The sequence below is a fragment of the Dipodascopsis tothii genome (genome assembly GCF_038497935.1).
Source record: "Dipodascopsis tothii strain CBS 759.85 unplaced genomic scaffold V1510scaffold_33, whole genome shotgun sequence".
In the NCBI taxonomy this organism is placed as follows: Eukaryota; Fungi; Ascomycota; class Lipomycetes; order Lipomycetales; family Lipomycetaceae; genus Neoaidaea; species Neoaidaea tothii.
In genome coordinates, this window is record NW_027118017.1 from 37,553 (window position 1) to 54,852 (window position 17,300).

General features: G+C 62.8%; 7 protein-coding genes and 2 non-coding genes across 9 annotated transcripts; 6 read left to right on the plus strand and 3 right to left on the minus strand.

Moving 5' to 3' along the window:
- The first annotated feature begins 22 nt into the window (after window positions 1–22).
- Window positions 23–96, plus strand: V1510DRAFT_t231. Its single transcript has one exon. It is a non-coding gene; the product is annotated as a tRNA-Ala (tRNA).
- A 3,839-nt stretch (window positions 97–3,935) lies between these two features.
- V1510DRAFT_369338 (ubiquitin 3 binding protein But2 C-terminal domain-containing protein) lies at window positions 3,936–5,810 on the plus strand (the record flags this gene model as incomplete). Its single annotated transcript, XM_066931390.1, has 2 exons — window positions 3,936–5,012; window positions 5,247–5,810. 2 exons carry the CDS (start codon window positions 3,936–3,938, stop codon window positions 5,808–5,810), a joined length of 1,641 nt encoding a protein of 546 aa, XP_066787165.1.
- Window positions 5,811–6,040: 230 nt separating this feature from the next.
- V1510DRAFT_243981 (uncharacterized protein) lies at window positions 6,041–7,250 on the minus strand. The gene has a single exon (XM_066930550.1). The coding sequence runs from the start codon at window positions 7,008–7,010 to the stop codon at window positions 6,270–6,272; it is 741 nt and encodes a 246-aa protein (XP_066787166.1). The 5' UTR covers window positions 7,011–7,250; the 3' UTR covers window positions 6,041–6,269.
- Window positions 6,107–6,198, plus strand: V1510DRAFT_t232. The gene has a single exon. It is a non-coding gene; the product is annotated as a tRNA-Phe (tRNA).
- Window positions 7,251–9,338: 2,088 nt separating the features above from the next.
- V1510DRAFT_369366 (uncharacterized protein) lies at window positions 9,339–10,383 on the plus strand (the record flags this gene model as incomplete). Its single annotated transcript, XM_066931393.1, has 2 exons — window positions 9,339–9,386; window positions 9,421–10,383. The coding sequence occupies 2 exons, from the start codon at window positions 9,339–9,341 to the stop codon at window positions 10,381–10,383; spliced, it is 1,011 nt and encodes a 336-aa protein (XP_066787167.1).
- A 538-nt stretch (window positions 10,384–10,921) lies between these two features.
- V1510DRAFT_244261 (uncharacterized protein) lies at window positions 10,922–13,774 on the plus strand. Its single transcript, XM_066930551.1, has 6 exons — window positions 10,922–11,051; window positions 11,308–12,086; window positions 12,118–12,383; window positions 12,415–12,762; window positions 12,794–13,110; window positions 13,142–13,774. The coding sequence occupies exons 2-6, from the start codon at window positions 11,308–11,310 to the stop codon at window positions 13,610–13,612; spliced, it is 2,181 nt and encodes a 726-aa protein (XP_066787168.1). The 5' UTR covers window positions 10,922–11,051; the 3' UTR covers window positions 13,613–13,774.
- On the minus strand, window positions 13,606–14,452 carry V1510DRAFT_421926 (DNA replication complex GINS protein-like protein psf3). The gene is made up of 6 exons (XM_066934700.1): window positions 14,373–14,452; window positions 14,243–14,317; window positions 14,095–14,153; window positions 13,866–14,061; window positions 13,725–13,836; window positions 13,606–13,694 (listed from the first exon to the last, which is right to left on the minus strand). Exons 1-6 carry the CDS (start codon window positions 14,418–14,420, stop codon window positions 13,633–13,635), a joined length of 552 nt encoding a protein of 183 aa, XP_066787169.1. The 5' UTR covers window positions 14,421–14,452; the 3' UTR covers window positions 13,606–13,632.
- On the plus strand, window positions 14,440–16,496 carry V1510DRAFT_421931 (GC-rich sequence DNA-binding factor-like protein-domain-containing protein). The gene has a single exon (XM_066934701.1). The coding sequence runs from the start codon at window positions 14,642–14,644 to the stop codon at window positions 16,385–16,387; it is 1,746 nt and encodes a 581-aa protein (XP_066787170.1). The 5' UTR covers window positions 14,440–14,641; the 3' UTR covers window positions 16,388–16,496.
- On the minus strand, window positions 16,247–17,211 carry V1510DRAFT_398469 (3,4-dihydroxy-2-butanone 4-phosphate synthase). The gene is made up of 2 exons (XM_066931923.1): window positions 17,039–17,211; window positions 16,247–16,998 (listed from the first exon to the last, which is right to left on the minus strand). The coding sequence occupies exons 1-2, from the start codon at window positions 17,079–17,081 to the stop codon at window positions 16,421–16,423; spliced, it is 621 nt and encodes a 206-aa protein (XP_066787171.1). The 5' UTR covers window positions 17,082–17,211; the 3' UTR covers window positions 16,247–16,420.
- Between the last annotated feature and the right edge of the window lie 89 nt (window positions 17,212–17,300).

The window sequence follows — 17,300 nt, forward strand, 5'->3', positions numbered from 1 at the left end:
GCACTCACTTCTGCCAAGCTCTGGGCGTGTAGTGTAGTTGGTTATCGCGTTCGCTTCGCATGCGAAAGGTCTCCGGTTCGATTCCGGACTCGTCCATTTTTGCTGCGTGTGCGCTCCTCTGCCACGCGCAGTACGGCGCGCGACGCGTGTGCTGGCCTCCTTTATCCTTGCGTAGCTGCGGCGCGCTCGGCTCGCACTCAGGTCGAGCGGACACGTCGCAACAAGCGCACCGCCGCCGGACCCTGGCGGATGAGCCGGCGCCGGGCTCGTTTCGGCGTCGGCTAGCCGCGGCTTGCAGCCGTGCCTGGCACACTAGTGGTCCGAGCCCAAACCCTACTTCTCCTTCGGCTCGTTCCGCGTCGCATGCCATAATACCGGCACTCTGATTCGCCAGTCCTGGTGGCCTGGACTTGGCCGTCTCCCGCACGTGCACGACAAACCTGTCAGTTCGTCCGCGCGCCCGGAACCACGGCGGGGGCCTGGCCTGGCGGCTCGGCCGGCCCGTCGGCTGTGGCGCGCGCGAGTCAACGTGGGGGCGGTTGACCTACGTGGCGCGGCTGGACCGCATCGTGTTTAGGGCGCACATTGCCGGACGGCTTGCATTAGGGATTCATTCACCAGGATCAATTAGTGATTCTTTAGGGATCTGAGTCGCCTGCCCACCCTAGGGCTTTCCAACTGCTCGACATAGGGTCTGCTCAAGGGCAGGGGTTTCCCGCCGCATGTTTAGGGGTATCTCCGCACTCAAATTTAGGGCTTCTCCTTTGGTGTTTTTCCCAGCCACTGGCCAGCAATCGTGACCGTACGCTCGTAGCTCCTGGTACTGCTATCTCGACCCACACGGCTGAGCCCATCGCCTGACTACCGTACGTCCGTGGTGTGGCCTGCGGTCTCTGGCGTACGTGCACGTTCGAAGGCATTCTCGTATCGCACCACTTCACCAGACTACCTATCTCTCTCCGCCATGTTGGATTGACAAGGGGCGAACCCTTGCACCCAACACGCGCTGCCCGGCTCCTATGTCTGCAGGGTCTTCTCATTAGCGATGGCCTGACGCATCTAGGCTCGATAGACTGGATATTGGCTCGGTTGGCACAAACCTAGCATCACCTTGCGCCGCAATCCCAGCTCTTGTGTTTGTTTACTGTACTATAGACTTATTACGTCGATAGTACCTTGGCAAAGCTTGTGCGACGTTAGTTATGGCCATACCCAGCTATCAGCTATCACCCCAGAGAGCTGTCATCTGACGCAGAATAACTGCGGGCGTACGCCCGGAGGAACCCGGCTACGTTAGGTCGTGAACGCGCCTACTATAAGCACCCTACGAGGTTCGTCGCGTCTTCTTGCAGCCTCGCGTCCAGTGCCTGAAACGAGCGCAGCTCAGCCGTACGTGTCCGGGGCGCCGCACGGCGCGAGACCCAGCCAATTGGCTACACCGGCGGTCGCGTAGAAGCCGGGACCCCGGCCGGTGGCAATAACTGGGCACAGCCGCACCCTTGCACGTGGCCGGCTAATTATCCTGCGGCTAGAGCGAGTGGTCCGATCGACAGTCCGACCTTCCCCCTGAGCAGGTTATCCGCTCCAGCCGCGAGGAGTCCTGGAATGTCGATCGTCAGCGTCGGACGAGTCTGCGTAAAGATGCCGCGCAGCCGCAGACATTGTGCATAGGTCCCGGTTGTACGCCGGCATTTGTAGCTACGGCAACCTAACGTGCGCTCAGACGGTCGTGCATATGCCTGGCCGGGCAAGAAGACTGTCTGGCAGGGTTTAGGTGGCAAGTCGCCTACCGATAGCCACAAGCACGCCCGACGTCACCGGCCGCGGCTGTTCACCCGCCGGAGATGGCTGTTGGTAGACATGGTGCGGCTGGTCCACAAGCGACGCACGGCTGAAGACACCACCACCACTTGTTCTACGATGCTGTGGGTCGCATTGTGTTGCTCAGGAGAGCACTGCGCTCGCTCATGGCTTGGCAGCTGGTAAGGTCAGACGACAGCCCAGCCTGGTGGCGGCTTCCCATCGGATAAGCTGGCCAATAGCCGCCGCTTGCGAGAGCCATGCAGGCAAGCAGGGCCGATACTGTGCGCCCCGCGTCGGCAACCCCCGCCCGGTCGCCGGCGGTGCAGAGCTTGCCGCCAACTATGTGTAACTCTTACTACGTTCGCAGCCGGTTACTGCGTGGTTTCCGCCTCGCTGGGTCCGGCGCGTCCAGCAACGCGGAGTGCCGTACCGCCGCACGCCAGGAGCAGCCCGTTTGGCGGCTCAGCCGCGCCCCGTTTAGCGCAGCACAAACGGCGCCGACTGCTGCAGCTAAGGCTTGGGCGCCGATGGCTGCAGTAGTGCACCCAAGCTACGTGGGCGGCCAGCGCCGGTCGTGCACTAGCAGCTTCATTTTCGGGGGGCTAATGCACCGCGACGTAGTGGGCGGCCCACGATCGCTACTAGATAAGACCGTGCCACGTCTAGATCAGCCGTGCGAGCCGGCAGGAGCGAGGCCGCCGTGACCAGCTCTGGAGTGTTCGTCGAGGTCACCCTAGCAGCGTGCGTCAAGCAGGCTGTACGAGCGCGACTCGAACATGGCCTGCAGCTGCCCTCGATGAGATTGTCTCAGTGGCCACGTCCGCGACGCGCATCTCTCAGGGGAGGGGGGCGGCCCAGTCGCTGTAAACGCGCGTCTTATCGACCGCCCGAGTCACAAAGCAACTGCAGACTGCGGCCACCCAAACGGCCGTCGCGAGGGGCTACGATCGATCACAGAACTTAGCGCTAGTGCGTTACGCACGCGCATCCACAACGGGCCGGCCACGCTGACCGCCGCATAAGCGCTGCAGTACAGCCTAGTCACGATAGGTCCGGTCGACCACCTCAAAGGTGCGACCATAATCTTGTGGGCCACAAGCTTCTACTGACTTGCTACTGTCGGGGTCTGGCCGCAGCCTGGCCGCAGCCTGGCGCAGCACCAATCTGTTGGGCCACAGGAGCTGTGATCTGCCACCGATTGGGTTTAGGTCAGGAACAGAGCCTAACCTAAATTGCTCAGCTAAAAAAAAACCTTGCGGCATTACGTCACGGCAATACGTCTACCACCGCCTTATGTTCCCGCGCCCCGCCCCGGTGAAGCGTTCGACTGGGTGGCCACGCCAGCAGACGCCGACAGTGGTGAGCCGACATGCGATTGGCGCCAGAACGCGTGTGGTGACTGCCGCGCAACCCATCGCGGCCCCCAGAGCGTTGGCTCAACGGTGGTCGGGGGCACAGCCGCATTTTGACACGCAAAGAGTTCTAGCAACTGTCGACCGCTAGCACACCCAAAAACTCCACTTTGCACTTCGGCCGGCTCGATATCCCGACCTCGGTGTCAAGTGTACCCGTCTAGCCGGTCGCCCCGCTTCTCAACCAATTGACATCGTCGGAGGTACCACCGCGGGTCCAATGCACGTACGGCTGAGCAAACTGTAGTTTGATGCTGTCTCACCAGGCTGGCTAATTTTGGTGCCGTCACCAGCACTACCTGTCTATTATTATCAGGCTGCGGCCGTGAGAGTGCTAGTACGACAATTCTCTAAAGTGATTGCTGCGGAGCTTGCCTGTTGAAGCCTAGATGCATGCACTATTTGGCCCTTGTATAGCTCCTGTTGCTGGTGCAAGCACTAGTTTAGCTCGGCACGGCAAAGTTGCTGCAGCCGTTACTCTTGAACGAAATCGTGCGCGGGTTTCGTGAGCCGACCGGCGGAATCTCCTGAGCCTCGAGTCCGAGCAGACACGAATTAGGCTGCGCACTCGAACGAGCCGCTCGCAGCCATCTAGACCCGACATGTACCTGTTTCTATTCTTGGCCAGCCGCCGCGGGTATAAAAACGCAGACCCTCCCCGCAGGCTTGTCTCTGTAATTGCCAAGCCATTCGTTTCCGAGTAGTGCTCGTCAATTGAAGATGCAGTACAGAACTATTGCTGCCCTCGTGGCTGCCGCCGTTCCGGCGGTCCTGGCCGACTGCTCGTTCCCCGACAAGTTCTCGCTGTCGGCTAACACGAGCGCGCTCGGCCAGATCTCTGACGGTCAGATCCGCACCTCGCTGGGTCAGATCTACGACGGTCAGATCCGCACTGGCAACTCGACTACTTGCCTGACGCTCACTTCTGCCAGCAATGGAACCCTGCAGGACATCTACGGTCGTCCTTGCTACGTCACTCCTTACCATCAGTTTGAGTGCACTGCTGCGCTCCAGGACACGGCCACCCCCTACGGATTCTGCACCTCGGGTGACTACCTGACCTACAACGGCTCGTCCACCTTCTACGCTTGCGACACCGGTGTTGAGAACCAGTCCAACATCTACGTCAAGAGCATCTCGGACTCGGCTTGCAAGCCGATCGACCTCATTCTTGGAAACGCCTACTGCACTTCGGGCAGCTGCTCTGCGTCGACCGTTGTCAGCACGGCCGTGTCGACTGTCACTGAGGCCTCCACCGTCACTGTCACTGGCGAGGCGTCGACTGTCACTGTTACCGGCGAGGCCGGTACCGTCACTGTCACTGAGTCGTGCACCGGCTCGACTGCGACTGTCACTGGCTCGGCCTCGGTTGAGACTGTTACCGTTGCCGGCTCGGCCTCGGTTGAGACCGTCACCGTCACCGGCTCGGCCTCGGTTGAGACTGTTACCGTTGTGCCTTCGGCTTCGGTCGAGACTGTTACCGTCACCGCCGTCTCTGAGTCGGCTGACACTGTCTACGTTACCAAGAGCGCGGCCGTCCCGACCACCGTGACCGTCTCGGCCACCGAGACTGAGTACAGCGCTGCTACGGCTACCGTCGTGAAGACCTCGATCGACGTTGAGGTCTCGTCGGCTGTTGTCCCCACCACTATCATCTCGGGTACCACTCTGTACAGCACCGTTGTTGTCCCGACCACCGTTGTCGAGGCATCGACCGCTGTCGTCCCGACCACTGTTGTTGAGGAGTCGACTGCCGTCGTCCCGACTACTGTTGTTGAGGCCTCGACTGCCACTATTGTCTCGGGTTCGACTGTTGTCGTTCCTACTACCGTTGTCGAGGCGTCGACTGCTACCGTTGTGTCGGGCTCGACTGTCGTCGTTCCGACCACCGTCATCTACGGCTCGACTGCCACTGTCTACACTACCGTTGTCTCGGCCTCGGGTACCACCTCGACTGTCTACCTGACCAAGACGGTTGAGACTGCCACGACCGCTACCGTTGCTACCACCGCGACCGTTGCTACCACCGAGTCGGTGACCCCTACTCCGGCTTCGTCGTCGGTTCCGGCCACTACCACCTCGTCGACCCCTGTCTCGTCGACCTCGTCGTCTTCGTGCGCTGCCAGCACCTCGATCTACCCCAACCTGATCGTTCCGATCAACAACCAGTACCCCGACACTTCCCTCGGAACTCAGTACTGGGCTAACATCACCAAGTCGGGTGACAGCGAGCAGGACGTTCTCCTTGAGTACGACGTGCCCAGCACCTACACTGGCGAGTGTGTCCTGAAGTTCAACTTCCCCGACAACCCGATCACTTTCCCCTACTACCTTGAGGGTGACACTCGTATCGAGATCTACGAGCTCGAGGGTACCTTCACTGAGGACGCCACCTGGAACGACCACCCGGCCACCGGTGACCTTCTTGACACTGTTACTCTTACTCGTGGTGGTTACGCCTGGGCCACCGCCAGCAAGTGTAACGCTGGCTCGGCCAATGGCTACCTGCTCAAGTGTATTGGTGACTGTACGGTTGAGTACTTCATTGACTACAACCCGCCGCCTGTGGGAACTGTTCTGCTCCCCTGCGAGTAAAAATGAGATCTAGGCAGGCAGTAGCCGGTCTTAATTGTATTGGTATCAGCGTGTAGCCGGTTACTGTTTGGAAAAATGTCAATAAAATAAAAAGAATAAAATAAAAAACCCGTTTCTGAACGACGAGCTGCTTCTGCAGTGTATTGTCGTCTGCCGTTGCAGCAGAACCGTGTTCGAGTGTGGGACACCGGAAGTATGCGAAGCGCGGAGCGGGAGCAGTGCGGGATGCGTAACTTTGAAATTCACGTGACTACATGTGGTATTAAGATTCTTGCTGCATTCAATTTTCAATTCTTGCGGGGTTAGCTCAGTTGGGAGAGCGTCAGACTGAAGTTCGACTTCAGTTCTAGACATCTGAAGGTCCTGTGTTCGATCCACAGACATCGCAATATTTTTTTTTTTGCTGTGACTGAGTCGACTCAGCTGCAGTTCTCTTGTCGACATCGCGTGCGTCTCGCATCAACGCGTGAGAACTCTACTTTTGGGCCCTATGTCACTCGCACTCGCATAAGCGGGCACGAAAAAGTATCGGGTAGTGCGTCGGAACGATGTGTGCCGCCTCACAGACTGGCGGGAGGACGAAGGGAAGGCCCTAAGTTTAGTAGCTACACATAAATTCGCCGAGATGTTGCCGAGCCGCACCCGTACGCCCGCAGCCCAGCAACGACACACAGCCGCTTGTAGGCACTCTCGTGACAACAGCGGCCTACTCAATATCACATGAACTTGCTGACGGTTGCGTAGGAGGATCCGGACGATGCAGGCTTTATAGCTGGAAGTGGGATGCCGATATATCGCCGAAGCGTTGGCCCAAGCAATGCCAGACCAAGCCGCAGCGGGTAGTTGTCCCTGCCGCAGCAAGTGTATTCGCATTTCGTAGAAACAACAATATAGCCGAATTCCGCCACCGTGATCTTCCGTCACTATGTGTCCCCCCTCCCCCCGCTCGCCCTCGGCGACGTCTCGGGGCAGCGGGCGTGAGGGGCAGCGCATATGGGGGAAGCCGGAGGATGCAAGCTTCCGATGGGAGCAGCCGGGGTGCGTTGGGAGTATGTCGGGGAGTGTCCGGGGCCACGTCGGCGCCGCGTCCGGGACAACGCCCGCGTCCGGGTCCGCGTCGGACGCGACGAGTCGCAGGATCGGCGCGAGTCCGCCGTCAAGGCGGCGCACGGGGCATATACCGGAGGGCGGCGGTACCATGTACGAGAACGGCGGCGCGGGTACGACGCTAGACAGAGATGGCAGGTGGATGGGTAGCCGTGCGGAGCAGTCGCCGGACGGATCTGGCTACGGCGGTGCAAGCGGACTCTCCCGGCGGGGGAGCCGGCGGGAGCCGGCGTGGCGGGGACGGAGACCGGGAAGCGACGGGTGTGGCTCAGCAGTGGTGTGGACCAAGAAGCCGAGCGCATTCCGGCGTGGGCCATTGGCCAGACTTCCGACTAGGGCAATGCATTTGTCCGGGGTAGCGGCGGAAAGAAGGAACCAAGAGCTTAGTGGCGTTACCGGAGCCAGCGCGGGGAACCACCAATGACCCCGGAAAGAAGGCAAATGTCAACCGGGTGGCTGCCGGAAGGGTGTGCAACTAGGGACAGCCGCCAGACTCGGCCGGGGTCGGAGCGAGGCGCGGGGCCGGACAAAAGCGTGCACGAGCACGCGGGCTACGAAAATGGGACGGAAAAATGCGTGGCCACCTCCGCTCCGTGCGCCTTACCGAGAAACTAGAGAATGTGATTACCAATTTTGCGGGGAAGGCGCTCGGAGCGAACAATAATGATTGTTTACCGTCTTCCGAGATCGATCGCCCGATGAGATCCGTGCTCGCTTGTGTTGGGAGAAACCGGCGCGCCGCACGAGCGCATAATGTGGCGTTTGTGGTGCGATATCACGCGCTACGCGACACATATGCTACACATCTGTCGCGTCTCTTTCCGCTCGCCGCGGCGCTGCGCTTGCGAGCTCAAATGACAGCAACTTTTGCTGGAGTGATGGATACGCGGAGGATGGTGACTGTGACCACTAAAGCCGACAAGGTCTGCCGGGGGGGGCCGCGGACGCCCCTCCCCCCGCGACCGGGGCCCCGGGTGTCACGGGTGTCCCAGCCGAGCTGCAGGCCAGGTCCAGCAAACACACACGGCGGGCCAAGTGCGGCCGCGGCCGAGCGGCCATTGGCCAGCGGGACAATCGATCGTTTAGAGCTACCAGCGGGCAGTACCAACCGGGCGGCGGTCGCGCTAGATCTGCCGCCGGCGGCCGGCCGCAGCTGATGCAGGCGTGATCGCGACGCCGCACGCCGCCTGCGCAGCTGCATGTCTGCCCAGCGCGCCATGCCACACCTGCCGGCCGCCGCCGACGCCCTTGACCTTCGGCCGTGGCAGTCGCCTCGGCAGCCGCTTATCTTACGGACAGCGCAAACGGCCTCGGTGGAGAACCCCAGGGAAGAAAATTTTCGCCCTAGGCTGGCGCCGTCTGGGTTTACCGCACTTGGCAAACCTCTGGCCCTGGGCAACAGCGCTCATAGGATTATAAATTCTGGAGAGCGTTAGCGGCCCCTAGCTGCGTGCTAGCCAAAGTGTAAAGCAGCCGTCGGCCAGGCCGCCGCGCCGGCGCAATTGGGACGGCGGCCGCGGCCACGTTGGCTGCGGCATTTTGCGAGCGGCGGCTGTCGCCGACCGGCCCGCGCTGCCGGACCGTCCGAGCACGCCGGCGCACTAAGGCTGGAATTTTGTTGATCCAGCCAGAGAAGGCTATCAGGGCACGGTTACCCGGGCGCTCAGACTGCCTGTTTCGTCATTGCACCGCCGCGGTGGTCCAACAGTCTTGGAGGGCCCGCCCGCGCACGTCGTCCCCCCGGAGGGGAGCGGTCGGTGGCGGCGGAGATGCGCGCGCGTTTTCTCCGCCGGCCAAGTCCCATATGGCCGTACCCTGTGACCATCGGCGGTGCGGCGTTGGTGGACGCAACGCCGACGCCGCAAGCCAGCAGGACACGTTTCACGCGGTCGTACGCCGCGGCTGCGTGCTGTACACCACGACAGTGGTACTACAGTGCCCCTAGCGATGCGCCCGCTTGGCCGTGGCCCGGAGCGCCGGGTCGGCCCAGCGCACTGGGGTTACGGCGGCGGGGCACTGTGGCGCGTGCGGCAGGCAGGTGTGTGGCGCAGGTGTGACTAACGTCGTGTTCCGGCGCTACCGTACCGGGGGTGTACCAGGTACCGCGGGCCCAACCAGGTGTGCGTACTTTTTCTTGTTGGGTTACGCCACACCTGCTATGACACAACTTACTTAGCCACACCTGCACATGCTAATCTAATAGTGCTTCTTTCATGGCTGGCCTTCGTCGTTCTTCTAAATGGGCGCAAACTCTGTTTGTCCTAACTCGACCATTAGGGTATCCGAGAGATCAGGATGGTATCGCATTGGCCGTCCTTGACGGCGCCTGGGCGCTCCGCCGCCTATATAATTCTTGTCTTTTCCCTCTCTTTCTTCCCCACCGATAATCAAGTCTGGTAAAACTTCTCTAAGCTCTTCAAAATGGTTGTCAAGATCGGAATCAACGGATTTGGCCGCATTGGCCGCATTGTAAGTGTGCTCCCACCGGGCGAGCTGACCTCAGGTCTTCCGCAATGCCCTCCTGCGCGACGACGTCGAGGTCGTTGCCTTCAACGACCCCTTCATTGAGCCTCACTACGCTGCGTACATGTTCAAGTACGACTCGACCCACGGTCGCTTCAAGGGCGACGTCGAGTTCACCGACGGTGCGCTGGTGATCAACGGCAAGACCATCAAGTGCTTCGGTGAGCGCGACCCCAGCGCCATCCCGTGGGGCTCGGTCGGCGCTGACTACGTCGTTGAGTCGACCGGTGTCTTCACCACCGTCGACAAGGCCTCGGCTCACCTGAAGGGTGGTGCCAAGAAGGTCATCATTTCGGCTCCCTCGGGTGACGCCCCCATGTTCGTGTGCGGAGTCAACCTTGACGCCTACAAGCCCGAGTACAAGGTCGTCTCGAACGCCTCGTGCACGACCAACTGCCTGGCTCCCCTGGCCAAGGTCATCAACGACAACTTCGGCATTGTCGAGGGTCTGATGACCACCGTCCACTCGATCACTGCCACCCAGAAGACCGTTGACGGTCCCTCGAACAAGGACTGGCGTGGTGGCCGTACCGCCTCGGGCAACATCATCCCTTCGTCGACTGGTGCTGCCAAGGCTGTCGGCAAGGTCATCCCCGCCCTGAACGGCAAGCTCACCGGTATGTCGATGCGTGTCCCCACCACCGACGTCTCGGTTGTCGACCTGACTGTCCGCCTCGAGAAGGCTGCGTCGTACGACACCATCAAGGCCGTCATCAAGAAGGCCGCTGAGGGCCCCTACAAGGGAATCCTCGGCTACACCGAGGACGACGTTGTGTCGCAGGACTTCATCGGCGACTCGCACTCGTCGATCTTCGACGCCAAGGCCGGTATCTCGCTGAACGACAACTTCGTCAAGCTCGTCTCGTGGTACGACAACGAGTTCGGCTACTCGGCCCGTGTTGTTGACCTCGTCGTCTACATGGCTGGTGTCGACTCGGCTTAAGCGTCGCGTCGAATTTCTGCTTTTTCCTCGGGAAGTTTCTGTCCAGTATGAAACTTATACCGCATCGATCTTTGATAGACCGCACGCGGTAGCTGGCCTGGACTGAGAAAAAAGAAAATCTGTATCTACCGATCTTCAAATGAACTTTAGATCTTCTGCGTTCTTGATGGACGCAGAACGACATCAATTCTTTGTTGTAGCTGCGACGCGTGCTATTCCGGTGCACGGGTCTGGTCGAGACCGGCCCATTGCACTGGCAGTCGCAGGGGTGCTGGCCGTTGCGCGGACGCCCAGCCGAGCCAGGGTCGCGGCGGCGCGCGCCGGCCTCCTGGAGTCCTGCAGGCGCTCATCTCCGGCGCGGCCGGTAGCGGCGGCTGATCGACGGGCCGGGTAACTCACCAGCCACATCGCGTGGCATGGTACGGTCGGGTAATTTTCTAGCAGGGTAACTCATGTTCGGTGCGCAGCATGCAGCGTTTGCCGCATAACCGTCGCGCCGCGCGGCTCGCGCGTCGAGAATCCTCGCCAACGTCGTCCTTGCCGACACCAGAGCTGATCAGGCCCGGGCGGACCAATTCATCCTCTCCAGACCGAGGGCGAGTGTCGCAGGACTTCGCCGGCAGGCAGACTTTGAACCGCGCGCGACTGACCGTTTGCTGTACTCTCAGGTAGGTGTGTGTGGCCGCGCAGGCGCGCGAACCGGCAACCGAACGGCACACGGATTGCCGCCGGCCACGCGTGTTGTGCGGGCTTGGGCGGTGTACGTGGTGGGCAGGATATGAGTGTCGCCCGCGCCTGTCCTCAGCCGCGTGCGCGCGCCCGGTGACGCCGATCCGGTGGTCTCGCGGTCGCCGGCCCCTCCGTGCCGCGCTGATTCACCGCGATCCGCACTCCCGCGCGTTTGCAGACCCCGCTGACCTCCAGATGGACTCTGTGCGCAGTCCAGACGCCGCAGTCGACGGCACTGCCAATGGCGAGGCCATGGTCGGCGTCGAGATGTCGTCGCCGGCCGCCGACGGCGTTGAGGTTAAGCGCGACTACACGGAAGAATTGAGCGCCATCGACAAGGAGCTGGAACAGGAAGTGCTCGTGCCGCCGCAGACGGTGCCGCTTGAGACGTCGCTGCCGTACACGTCCCACAAGACCGGGCTCTGCTACGACATGCGGATGCGGTATCATGCCAAGCTCTCGGCCAGCGTCTACGACTACACAGACCCCCATCCAGAGGACCCCCGGCGAATTTACCGCGTCTACAAAGCGCTGGCCGAGGCCGGGCTGGTGGACTACAACGGGTCGAGTGCGACTGGCAAGATTGGCGACGTGATGCAGTACATTCCGGCCCGTGAGGCCACCAAAGACGAAGTCACTCTCGTCCACAACGCCGCGCACTGGGATTTTCTCGAGCGCACGACGGCCATGACCCAGGACGAGCTCATGGAGGAGACCGAGAACGGCGACTCGGTGTACTTCAACAAGGAGTCGTTCTTTTCGGCCAAGCTGGCCTGCGGCGGCGTCATCGACACGACCAAGGCGATTGTGAACGGCGCCGTGCGCAACGCTTTCGCGGTCGTGCGCCCGCCCGGCCACCACGCCGAGCCCGACAAGCCTGCCGGATTCTGCATGTTTGGCAACGTCGCCGTGGCGTGCAAGGTGCTGCTCGAGGCGTATCCCGATAAGGTCAAGAAGATCATGATCCTGGACTGGTACGGCCGCGCGCGGACTCGCTGACGACAGGGACGTCCACCACGGCAACGGCACGCAACGCGCGTTCTACGACGATCCGCGCGTGCTATACGTGTCGCTGCACCGGTACGAGAACGCAAAGTTCTACCCGGGCAGCTCGTTCGGCAACTACGACAAGTGCGGCGAGGGCCCCGGAAAGGGTTTCTCGGTCAACATACCGTGGCGCAACGGCGGCATGCAAGACGGTGACTACCTGTACGCGTTCCAGCGCGTGGTGATGCCGATCGGACAGGAGTACGGGCCCGATCTGGTGATCAGTAAGTACACACACGGACGGTCTAACGCCAGTCTCGGCCGGCTTCGATGCTGCTGCCGGCGACCAGATCGGCGGCTGCTTTGTGACGCCTGCCGCGTACGGCCATATGACGCACCAGCTCAAGTCGCTGGCCAACGGCCGGCTGGCGGTCGCGCTCGAGGGCGGGTACAACCTCGACTCGACCGCGAACTCGGCGCTGGCCGTGACCAAGGTGCTCCTGGGCGAGGCGCCGCCGACGCTCAGCAGCGTCTACGCGCAGCCGGACGCGGTCGAGGTCGTCGACCGCGTCGTGCGCACGCAGGCGAAGTACTGGCAGTGCATGCGCATTGGCACAGCGGTCAAGGACCCCGACGGCGGCGTCGCCGTCGAGCGGCTCCACGGTACGTGTTTCCCCGGGCCCGCTGACCGCAGACATCTTGCGCGGCTACCAGAGCGTGCAGCTGTTCGAAAAGTACCAGATGACCATGCTGCCGATCTTCCGCGAGCGGATCTCGGCCTCGTTCCGCGACCAGGTGCTGTGCATGCCCAACTTCCACACCGCCGAGACCATCATTTTATACGTGCACGACCCGCCGGACGTGAGTGCGGACATCAACCCGACGACAGGCCAGCTCAACCTGCACGAGTGCCTGCTGCGCGACTCGTCCGGCCGGTACATCGACTGGGCCGCCGAGAAAAAGTTCTCGTTCATCGACGTGAACGTGCCCGGGTTCCTCACCGGCGTCGACGTATGTATCCCTTCGGCCGCGCTGACCTCAGGACGACCAGTACAATGCCCAGAACGCCGTGCAGGACCTCTGTCTGTACATCTGGGACAACTACCTTGAGCTGACGGACGTCCGCAACATCATCTTCATCGGCGCCGGCGACGCCTGCGCTGGTCTCGTCTACCTCATGGGCCACCGCGAAGTCAAGGAGCGCGTCAAGGCCAGCATCTCCTTTGTCGGCGGCACTTCCATCCGCGCGATCGTGCCCCTCGTCGACGAATACATCGTCGACTGGTACTACAAAAACTCGCTCGTCTACGCCAACGCGTCGCATCCGATCTGGGACCCGTCCAACAACGGCGGCAAGAAGCCGCGCAAGAAGTTCGGCAACGTCATCAAGACCGAGACCGAGTCCATCGCCCGCGCCATGGCCGACATGTACGAGGAGGCCGTCGAGTTTGCCGAGATCGACATCGAGAGCGCCGACGACGACGCCTCGCCGTCGTCCCAGAAAAGCGCCTGAGTAGAAACTTGCTTTGATTACTATTTGACCGAGTTGAGCCAGCTCTTGAACTCCTTGGACGAGTCGTGCGCGGTCCGGAATACTGCGTCAGTGCATCCACGCGCGCACTTACGTAGCACCTCGGTCTCGTCGAGCTTGCCGAGGAAGTCCTGCTGGTCGCCGATGAGCGCGCTGCGGGGGTTGTGGGCGTGGTCCCGCAGCTCGGCGGCGCGTTTTTTGAGCGTCTGCGTCAGCGTGCCCGCCTGCGGCGTACCTCCAGCAGCACCGTGGCCAGGTCGTCGTCCTGGACCATCGACAGCCACCGCTCGGCCAGCCGGTAGAACATGGCGCTCTGCGAGCGCAGATCGACGCTGGTCGCGTCCGATTTGAGCGCATTGAGCACCTTGTTGGCGAACTGCGGCGGGTTTCCGAGCGTCACGAACCCGTCTTCGGTGTCCTCGGACACGCCGCTGGCGTCAGCCGTGGCTGGCGCGCGTACTCACGAGATGGCGAGGATTTCGGCCATCCATAGCGGCAGCTCGAGCCGCGTGCCCTCCTTGATCTGGCCTGGGGTCAGCGCCGCACGCACGACCGGCCAGCCGCAGTCGTCAGCCACTGCGGGCAGCCGTGTTTCCGCGCACAGCCACGTACCGGCGCGTTCGCAGTCGAGTTGTCGTCAAGGTAGCCCATGCCGGGCACCGTCAGGTTGAACGTGACCGGCACTTTCTGGCTCGTCAGCGCCGCCGACCGCGGACGGCTTCTGCCTGCCCACCGGTCCTACCTGGCCGTCCGTCAGGATGTCGTCGAGCGAGTAGTACTTGTTCGCCATGGCGGCAGCGCCGTCGCGGCCGCGACCGCCGCTTGACACGCGTGCACGCGCGGTGGCGCGGGGCGCGGACAGATAGGGCACAAACGCGGCAGCGCCGCGCGCACGCATTACTGCGGCTGCGTCGAATTTTGCGCCGCACGCTGGATCAGTCTACCAAACATCCTACCAAACATTCTACCAAACACCGGCGTCTCCCGGTCTGCCCACAGGCGACCGCCGACATGGCAGACTCTGGCAACGGCGCCGGGCGGCCCAAGCCGCGCACGTCGTTTCTGGCGGCGCGGCAGGCCGCCGCTGGCGGCAAGAAGGCGGTGAACTACGGCCTCGGCGCGAAGATGCTCGAAAAGATGGGCTACAAGGCCGGACAGGGCCTCGGCAGTCATGGCCAGGGCATAGTGAACCCGGTTGAGCAGAGCCTGCGGCCAAAAGGCCTCGGAGTGGGCGGCATCAAGGAGAAGTCGCGGAGCGAGATCGCCGAGGCCAAACGGCGCGGCGAAATCGCGCCCGACACCAGCGACGAGGACTCGGACGCCGAGCCGCGGGCGGCCAAGCGCAAGAGCGGGTCGCCGGCGGCCGGGCGGCCGCAGCCGCGCAAGCGCAAGGTGACATACAAGACGGTCGAGGAGATGGAGGCGTCGGGGCTGGCGATTCCGCAGTACTGGAAGTCGATCGTGGACATGACTGGTCCGGAGGCGCGGACGGTCGGCGACCTCAGCGGGTTTCAGACGTCGCGCGACATTGAGCGCGAGAAGCAGGCGCGGGTCGCCGAGAACGCGCGGCGGTATCTAGAGACGTTCACGGAGGAATGGGAGACGCTTCAGAGCCGGAAGAAGTACAGCGTCATGGAGGAGGGTCGGATGCGGGCGAGCATAGAAGACGAGACACAGGCGCTGGCGCGGCTAGGCGAGATCGCGGCGATCGGCGAGCGGCTGCGGGCGCTGGCGCTGGCTCCGCGGGACGGCGATGTGGTCGAGGCGGACTTTGCGCCCGTCGGCGCCGTGCTTGAGGAGCTGCAGCGCGACTACGAGCCCGAGATCGAGCGCCACCGGCTGGACGACCTGGCTGTGGCCGCGATCCACCCGATGTACCGCCAGGCCGTCGTCGGCTGGGACCCGCTCGAGGACCCGGAGTTTATGTGCGCAAGCTTCAGCCGGTGGCGGCCGATCCTGCGCGTGCGGCCACGCAAGGGGCGTACCGAGGAGCTGCTCGACCGGCCAGCCGGCTGGCGCCGGAAGAACAAGGCGTCGCTGTTTGAAAGCATGCTGGTGGCAGTATGGCTGCCGCGCGTGCGATCTGTGCTCAACGCGCGCTGGGACGTGCAGGCGCCAGCTAGCCTGATCCTACTGCTCGAGGCGTGGCACGACGTCTTGCCATCGTTCCTCGAGAGCCAGCTGCTGCAGACTGTGGTGCTGCCGCGGTTGCGGAACGCGGTTCACGAGTGGAATCCGAGCGTGCAGAGCAAGCGGCGGGCGCATCTCTCGCCGGAGGAGTGGATCAACCCGTGGATCCCGTATCTGGGCAGCGCCATGGACGACGTGATTGCGGACGTCGAGCGCAAGCTGGAGGCGACGCTGCGACGGAGCACGACGTCCGCGGCGGCGTCGGCCGCTGCGTCTGCAGCCGCGTCTGCAGCCGCGTCCGCAGCCGCGTCCGCAGCCGCCTCCGCGGCGCCCTCCCCGGGACCCGACCATGACCACGCCGTCATCAGCACACTCAAGGACGTCGTCGAGGACTTTTGCCTCGAGCAGGACCTGCTTTTCATCCCTATGCGCCGCGCCCACGAGGTTCTCGGCGTCCCCCTCTACCGCATCACCGCCAAAACGTCTGGAGTTGGCGGCATCGTCTGCTACTTCGACGACGACATCCTCTGGATGCAAGAGCGCGTCCACACAGACGGCGGCGTCAAGCTGTCCTGGGAGCCGATCGGTGTCGACGAGATCGAGACCCTCGTCGCGGCCGCTCCTTAATGTATCATATTCAATGTACCTATGTACAGCGGCTTAGGCCGCCGTGGCCTTGATGTACTCGACCAGCGCATCAATCGTGATGACCTTGAGGCCGTGCTTCTTGCCAAAAGCGACGCAGTCGTCGGTGCGGGCCATCAGCCCGTCCTCGTCACGCACGATCTCGCAGATCACGCCCACTGGGGCCAGCTTGGCCAGCTTGCACAGGTCCACGGCTGCCTCGGTGTGTCCGCGGCGCTGGAGCACGCCGCCGTCCACGGCGCGCAGCGGCAGCACGTGGCCGGGCTTCATGAAGTCGTCGCCGCCGGCCGAGCCGTCGGCGAGCATGCGGCAGGTCAGCCCACGGTCGTGCGCGGAGATGCCCGTGGTGGTGCCGTCGCGGAAATCGACCGTGATCGTGTAGGCCGTGCCCTGCTTGTCCGAGCGGTTCGGCACCATGTACGTCAGGCCGAGCTCCTCGGCGCGCGCGTTCGTCAGGGGCGCGCACACGTAGCCAGACGAGTGCCGCACCAGGAACGCCATCTTCTCAGTGGTCGCGTGCTCGGCGGCGATAATCAGGTCGCCCTCGTTCTCGCGGCTCTCGTCGTCCATGACGACCAGGAACTCGCCGCGGGCTGGGGTCAGTCGGGCCGGGGCATCGGCAGGCTCACTTACCGAACGCCTCGACAGCCTCTGCGATCGGACTGAACTCCGACATGTCAATTGCGTCTTCGGCTGTTTGAAATTTTGCCGAGAGAAATGTTCCGGCGGGTGGAGCGCTGAGTCAGGGCCGGGCGCGGCTGACAAAGAGCAGTCAGCATCGGCCCGGGATGAGTCAGCGGCTCCGCGCCGGGTAACGGCGCACGCGCCGCGCCGGGTAAACGCGTACGCCGGCCGGCTGACTCAGCAGGCCCGCCCCGCTGCGTCAGCGCCCAAC

Coding starts and splice junctions, on each gene's coding strand:
- V1510DRAFT_398469 (XM_066931923.1), bottom strand. CDS start 17,081: ATGTCGGAGTTCAGTCCGATCGCAGAGGCTGTCGAGGCGTTCG. Junction 16,999..17,038: donor AGAGGCTGTCGAGGCGTTCG/GTAAGTGAGCCT, acceptor GACTGACCCCAG/CCCGCGGCGAGTTCCTGGTC.
- V1510DRAFT_244261 (XM_066930551.1), top strand. CDS start 11,308: ATGGACTCTGTGCGCAGTCCAGACGCCGCAGTCGACGGCACTGCCAAT. Junction 12,087..12,117: donor AAGATCATGATCCTGGACTG/GTACGGCCGCGC, acceptor CGCTGACGACAG/GGACGTCCACCACGGCAACG. Junction 12,763..12,793: donor CGCCGTCGAGCGGCTCCACG/GTACGTGTTTCC, acceptor CGCTGACCGCAG/ACATCTTGCGCGGCTACCAG.
- V1510DRAFT_421931 (XM_066934701.1), top strand. CDS start 14,642: ATGGCAGACTCTGGCAACGGCGCCGGGCGGCCCAAGCCGCGCACGTCG.
- V1510DRAFT_421926 (XM_066934700.1), bottom strand. CDS start 14,420: ATGGCGAACAAGTACTACTCGCTCGACGACATCCTGACGGACGGCCAG. Junction 14,062..14,094: donor GCCGAAATCCTCGCCATCTC/GTGAGTACGCGC, acceptor GGCTGACGCCAG/CGGCGTGTCCGAGGACACCG. Junction 13,837..13,865: donor TGGCCACGGTGCTGCTGGAG/GTACGCCGCAGG, acceptor ACGCTGACGCAG/ACGCTCAAAAAACGCGCCGC.
- V1510DRAFT_243981 (XM_066930550.1), bottom strand. CDS start 7,010: ATGGTACCGCCGCCCTCCGGTATATGCCCCGTGCGCCGCCTTGACGGC.